The following is a 7,387-nucleotide window of genomic DNA, read 5'->3' on the forward strand; positions in this document are numbered from 1 at the left end:
AAGCTGTTAGGTGAGGTCTTAGAATATGATTTATATTATTCTCTAACACCCTCAATGTCATTCTAGTTCTACGAATAACAGCCAAGTGACAGTAACATAATTCTCCCCTTTCCTTGCCCCCTCTTTGACTGCCCTTGATCTTGTATAATATAAACGAAGATGGAGACCAGTCAAAGGGCCAAAATTTCTGAATGTTCTAGCTTTCTGTACGTAATGCCCTCAACGTTTGTAGTTACTTCTTAATGAATTCTTATAAACAAGCTAATGATTTATTTATTGACAATTTTCTAATTTGTTATCTCTGTTTAAAAGAAGAAATTAAAAAAAAAAGAGTAAAATATATCTGATGCTTTCTTTATATAGAATGATTTGTTTATAACATCTAGCGGTCTCCCAATGCAGTTGTGGTCAAAGATTGGCAGACGAAAGTTGAGAAATTCATTCAAGCATTCCCATGAAATAACGCTAATTAGTAATAAAAAGCCATTGAATTTCAACATCTCAATGATTCTTTCTTCTAGTTGAGCCAGGAAATTGATTTGCCGTGCGTAATTATTATGAAAAAAATGTTGTCTGCCTCCTCTACCTCTTTATTAAATCACTTTTTTACTTGAAAATACAATAATTTTAATATATTTATGTATAAAAACGAAAATCTTTTTATTTTTAATATATTATCAATTTACCCTGTTTGTTTTTGCGTTTTAAAAGCGCTTTTGAAAAAAATTAAATTTTTTTTAATTTTTTTTACTTTAAAATAATATTTTTTTGATGTTTTTAAATCATTTTGATGTACTGATATCAAAAATAATTTTTAAAAAATAAAAAAATAAATTATTTCGATATATTTCTGAATAAAAAGCAATAACAACCACACTTCTAAACAGTAATTTTATAGTTTCACAGGCCATCATTCACTGGGGCAGAAAATATACGGTAAGAGGAAGAGTTGTGTTTTTTTTTTTTCACTCAACTTCTTTTTTCTTAACTTGATCTATTCACAATGATTTTATTTGGAATTTGAATTTATTTAAGGTTCTCGTAATGTCAAGAAAAATTTCAGGCACTTGATTTATGCCCGGTTTAGCAAAATCAAAATTAAAACTAAAATAATTATAGTACAAGCAAGCCAACTAGATTTTTGCATGGATCACACGCTATAACATGTGGAGTGGCCCGCTACATTCAAACAACATGTGTAGCCTCTTCTAATGGTAAAAAATAGTCGTCGACGATAACATTTGAAGCATCGCGTCTAGTCCTCTCCATTAGGGTGATGTGTTTCTATTTATGGTCGGCGTTTAGGTGGCGACGATATTTTTCTTTTCCTTTTTTTTTTTTTTTCATCTCCCCGAGATTTGTGCTGTCCAGTAAAAGTAAAAAGGTGTCCAATATTACATCCATTGTGTAAGCTGTAACTTATTCGGGCCATAAGATTTTTGGGCATATTATCGCTGCTATGGGCTCTTAATTGACCTGAGCTTTAGAACCCGAGCCCAAAATAAACAACACAACAGAACAGGCTCGGCAGTCAGCAGCACTCTTTCACTATTTCTTCTGCTTCCAATGCTTAATTAGCAGAAGCAAGCAAGCATCCATCTCAATTTGCAGCGTGACAGAAGGAAAAAAATGAAGCCCTGATTCACTCACCTCCCATTTCTCTCTTTCTTCAAACTCGTAAGTCCCTCTCTCTGTTTTTTGTTTTTTGAATTGATTGGTTCATTTCTATGCTTTTCCTTGATTGCTGGTTTATTGGGCTCGCTTTTCACTCATTTTATTGCTTTCCCTTTTCTTTAATTTTCAGCCTGTCTCCTCTTTGTTTCTCTTAGGTGATGGGAAGAATGAATGAAATGAATGAATTCTCTGTATACTGTATGTGGCTTGTTTACTGCCTATGACACTGTGTTTTATTTATTTTTTCCTGTAGTTTAAATGTGTAGGACCTTGTTGACTCGATGAATATTAGCTATTCTCTCTAATGAACAAGGTAAATGTTTCCCTCCTAGTACCCCCTTGCTTCTGAAAGTGAGTTGGTTTCTGGCATCCGTAACATTTATCAATGTAGTCTGTGTCTCTCTGCTGAAGATTAGCCATTATCAAACCACCCTTTATTGAGTTGCTACTGGTAGAGATTGAATCCCATAACCTCCATGCCGCGATGGGTATTTTTCAAGCTGGTAGCCCACATATTCATGCTTGTACATGTACATGAATAATCTTTGTATTTTCCCGACAATACAAAGCAACATTGACTTCGCAAGCTCAGTAGCTGGATGCGCTTGTATCTTTGTATTTTCTCGACAATCTCGAACTTGTTCTAGGCTTCTAAATAATCTTAGAATCATTCTGTCACCTTTTAATTCTGAGATATTATTAAAGAAACTTAATCTTTCATCCAAATCAAATGATTACAGTACATGAGATTTGCATAAGTTAAGGCTAAGCTCCCCTCTTGTTTTCCCATAATTTTAAATGATATTATTTAGTGTTTAACGAAGTGGAAATTCTATCAGAAAATAGCACCTTTATGCTGATAATCATGTACGATCAGCATATATTCTTTTAATGTTTTAGTTTTGGGATGACGATTTGATTTACCTAACTATTTTTTCTTTTTTTTGCTGTATGGAAAGATGAATGAAGTAATGCAATAAACAGAACAAAACAGTGAACTTGAATTAGCATTTTAAGCCTAAAGGAAAAGCTTAGAGTTTATATATATATATATATATATATATATATATAGCAAAACTAGATCTATCTCCTTGCAGTGTGATTAACAAATCACAAGTTCCAAACTAGAATCTACCACAAGGGATTCTTGCGTACTCTCTCTCTCTCTCTCTCTCTGAAGATAAAGGAATATTATGTTCCTAATGTCACGATACTCCAGCTTCCACAATGCCATTTAAATGGAATATTTGTGACAATAACAGTTGTCATCTTTAGAAGCAGCATAAAAAATGGCAGGTTAAAAAAAATATAAAATTTCCCTTCAGGACCTTAGGAACCTCTCGGACACCGTTTTCAGAAATGACATGAAGCAGGGTACATAACCACATCAAAGTTTCATACTCTACTATATAACATCTGGCAGATTGAATCTCCAAACATGTGGAGTCAAAAAGGGTAAAAAAATACAGTAACATGAGCAGAAAATTAACCACCATGTAAAGTTCCTATGTACTGCTGTGAGTTTAATTGTTTATGAAAATTCCAACAATGGGAGTTGCTTATGCATTAATCAATGGCGATGATGAGAAAACCAACTGATACATACATGAGAAATACAGGGTATAGTGCAAGTGCCTTTCTTCTTGGGTTTACAGCTGAACTCATGAAAGGATAGGCAGCCCACGAGCTCCAAGCCAGTGTCACAAATACCACAATCACTTTTATTATTACATTGTCCTTCAACATGCAGATGAAAGCTCCAATGTCTAGAGGAACGAGACAGTAACCCAGGAGGCTCAGACTTTGGAAGAAAATTATGTGTCCACCCTGTAACATCAAAGATGGAAATCACTTGCGATGTTGGCATGTGACAGGCTTTTAAATTACCATAACTTGAACATAATGGTATGCCAACATATATATTGAATTTCTCCATTCTATGCAACACTAACGTTTGACCAAATATAAACTGGCAATATATCAGAGAAATTAAAGCTAGCTAATGTGTTCAATCCTGTGGGATGTAAGAGCATACACACACATGGATTTGTGTGATTGTGCTTCATGGAAAGGGCAGGATAAAGAAGCTATTACCAGCAGCAGAACATTCAGTGTCAAGATTACAGCACCAGCTGCGAGCAGTGCAAATGCAACAGCAAAAACCTCAGACTGGAAAATGACATGAAAACTGTTAGAACTGAACAAAAACTTGCATCATTTTGCTCTAATAACAAATCAAATGTTCCTTTGAAAAGTAAAGAAAACATCGAGCAAGACAGGCAGCTAAAATCATCAATCCAGAGTGGGATAATATTAGTTTCTCAATATACATAGAACATGCTTCATTCATAACTGTCCATTTCTAGATCTTGCAAGAACATCAAGGTCAACTTCAGCATTGCACAAAAACTGAAACATGAGAAGACATGCACAGAGACAGAAAATGAAAGGAAATCACAACTCAACACCAAAATCACATATCAGCACTTAAATCCCAACTGAACTTTCTGATTGATCTAGCACATTCTGCCTTGGATATAATAACTAATCAACATATACAAAGTCAAGAAGCATTGCAAGGCAATGACCAAATAGCAGGCAGGCATAAATATCAAATCATTGAATGTTCATGCAGTTGTTTTGGCCTTGCTTTTTGGTAACCATACAATTGCTTCAGTGCCACCTTGTAACAACTATGGATTCGTTTGACCTTGTTGTTGGTTGGCCTGTGATGACCACACAGCAATTGATTAGCAATCATTCAAACACTATGTGAACACCACAAATAAGTTTTGTGACCACCACATAGCAAGGACAAAGCCAAGACGTTTGATAATGTTGCTATTTGTCACCACACAATAGCTTATATAGCATACGATGAAAAGTTGATCCAGGAAAGCAGGAAAAAGGGCTATTTCTCTGTTTGTCACAACAGTTATATAGCCATCACACAGTAACCAACACCAGCAACAAACAAACCCAAAATAAGTTTAACTTAGAGCTGCTTGGATCTCTTTTTTAAAAATTAGTATCAAACACTATTTTACATTTATTTTGCGTCAGAAAACCTATGATTCCATTTCATTTATTCTCTTTTTGATTAAAAGAAAAAAGATTCTACAGTATTTTGATAATTTTCAATTTAATAGGCATGAGATGGATTTCTGTCATTGTGTTTTAATGTTTTCTGGTCTTATTATGCAATCATAGTTAATTTAGGGTCCAAATTTCCATGTTTTCTATCTAGAGTCAAAAGTCTTTAAAGAATTAGGAAGACCTAACGAAGTCCATAAAATATTCTTAACTAATTATGATATTCTACTCCAGGGATGAAAAAAATGCTTCGCAGAGGTTTTATAAGCTTTCTAGCCATCCTTCAGATTGTGTGATGCAATCCTGATACTAAGATATCTGATGAGACATTTAGGTACCTTCAAATTAATCCAGGCATAAAACCCAGAATATTTTTTTATTCTAGAAAAACCAACAAAAATTCAGACCTATTTTAACTTCCTTCAAACCCTACTTTTACAACCCTCAACAATTTCACAATCAATTGGCATAAACATGAAACCACAAAGCACAATTCACTTTTCATGAACAATTTACAGCACTCTGGTGTTCCTGTTGTCGGGCAGAAATTTCACTGTTCTCTGTTTTTGATCACTCAAAATTAAACATCTTGGTTCTTCAAACTACCAATTAGTTAACCATTGCAATCCTTTAGAGTCTTATAAGAATGTATTAAAATGCAATGTACACTGTCAAGGGTGTTTACATCTTGGTCTCAACCATCACGGAATGCATGGCATGGTAAACAATATTAAAAATTTTATCTTTAATGCATACATTTTCCACAAATCCACCAGAAAGGGACTAAATAAGTACAGTTACCACACTGAAAAACCTATTATGATGCAATGCTATGACGTATGCAACACAAACTAAGTGTTTTCCTGCAACATTTAACAAAGTAACAATAACATGCAGACATTTTTATTAATTTTAGGTGACCTTTTTTTAAAAACAATAGCCCTCACGCTTGAAATAATGGACATTACAATAACAAAACAGCTGCTGCGATTGTTACGGATGCAATTAACATGTCCCATTATATGACAGTGGCTAAATGTCGCGGTGCATTCAGATCATATTATGTGCCTGGGAGCCACAAATTCTAAAGCCAACATTGCTACCTCATCTCTCCAAACTATAGTTAAATATATCAGTACCCATCATCTATCTCTGCCTTATCAATTCCTTCAAAACCGCATTAATTTGTAAGGAATAAAAAAAATGACTAAAAAGCTTACATTCCTACTAATTCCCATTCTTCAACTCTCACAGGCATAAAAAATTATCCTAAAGAGTTAAAAATAAATAAATAAATAAATTTTACTAACCTTTTTAACAGAAGCGGACCAAGAAAGAGTGAGTCCTAAGAAGACGATAAAGAAAAAGGGACCCCACAAATCCCAGTCTCTCAAGGCCTTACCCGGATCTTCACGATACGGGTTTGGAAACACAACCAGCTTCAAATTACTCACAATCCTAGACAGATCTCTTTTTATCGTATCCCAAACTGGCTCCGTCAACGTATTCGGAAGGGACCCGAACCCAGTAGCAGCAATATTACCACCGGCAGAGTTACCAGTGCTAGGTGGCAGAGGAGGTAGAGGGGCGGAGGGGACAGCAGATGGCGGTTTTTGAAGAGTGGGGAGCTGTGCTTGAGCTGGAGGTGGAGGAAGATTTGATTGGATGAATGGAGATGAGGATACGGGTATTCGGGGCGGGCTTGGTGGACGGGCGGGTAGGACTGTTGAAGGACTGGATTGGATGGAGGAGTTGATTAGGTTCTCGATCTCGTCGATATCTGATTGGGAAGATGCGTGGAGAGGGATCGTGTCGCTGTTGTGCGACATTTTTTTTTTTGGTTATTTTCCGGAAAAATGTGTTGTTAGTTTTGTTTTCGCGGGAAAGTGATGGAGAATTGGAAAGTTTTTTCCAGATCTGATGGTGAGTTAAGCAGAGGATCTGGAGAGGGGATTTGCTGTTTTATGGATCTTGCAGGTTTTTGTTCGTCTTTTTAGAGGTTGATAAACGTCGTCGTTATGATATTGACGAGAAAGATAAATTAATGTTTGATGGTGGATACGCTTTTTGTCACGCTTGATTTCTTAAGATTTAAGAATTGAAAGAATAGAATTTTGATATTTTAAATGAAATTAATTGTTTTATTTTTTCTTAATGTAAAATTAACTCTACTTGCAATAAATTTAATTTATTACTTACTACATCAAAACTTTTAGACCTCATTTATTGATATTGGAGGTTGTTTTTTTTTTTTTTTTGCATTTTTTTAATATTTTCTTTTACATTTTAGTCTATCTTTTCTCAATTTTATTCTTTATCATTTGCTTAATTTTAAATTTATCTTTATAAATTATTTTAGTTTGCTTTTAATAAAGTTATTGTAGTCTCAAATAAACATTCTGACATTTGATTTGCGCTTGATTTTATGAATATCTATTTTTTTTATCATATAATTAAGTAAAAATATTTTTTTTAAAAAAACCAAAGTTCTCAAACCTAGTGTAGTCCATAACTCGGATAATGGATTTGACATGTTAAACAGTGAAATCTAAGATGATCCAATATATTATCTTCTTAATATTAAAAAATAAAGTTATCTTGATTTTTTAAAATCAAACCA

At 34.2% G+C, this 7,387-nt stretch overlaps 1 protein-coding gene and 1 long non-coding RNA gene across 2 annotated transcripts; one reads left to right on the forward strand and one right to left on the reverse strand.

The window, feature by feature from the left end:
* Positions 1–1,131: 1,131 nt before the first annotated feature.
* Positions 1,132–2,405, forward strand: LOC112327814 (uncharacterized). Its single transcript, XR_002982185.2, has 2 exons — positions 1,132–1,677; positions 1,928–2,405. It is a non-coding gene; the product is annotated as an uncharacterized LOC112327814 (long non-coding RNA).
* A 566-nt stretch (positions 2,406–2,971) lies between these two features.
* On the reverse strand, positions 2,972–6,776 carry LOC18100506 (protein YIP4b). Its single transcript, XM_006381751.3, has 3 exons — positions 6,078–6,776; positions 3,769–3,843; positions 2,972–3,501 (listed from the first exon to the last, which is right to left on the reverse strand). Exons 1-3 carry the CDS (start codon positions 6,594–6,596, stop codon positions 3,241–3,243), a joined length of 855 nt encoding a protein of 284 aa, XP_006381813.1. The 5' UTR covers positions 6,597–6,776; the 3' UTR covers positions 2,972–3,240.
* Between the last annotated feature and the right edge of the window lie 611 nt (positions 6,777–7,387).

The sequence above is a fragment of the Populus trichocarpa genome, chromosome 6 (genome assembly GCF_000002775.5).
Source record: "Populus trichocarpa isolate Nisqually-1 chromosome 6, P.trichocarpa_v4.1, whole genome shotgun sequence".
NCBI lineage: Eukaryota > Viridiplantae > Streptophyta > Magnoliopsida > Malpighiales > Salicaceae > Populus > Populus trichocarpa.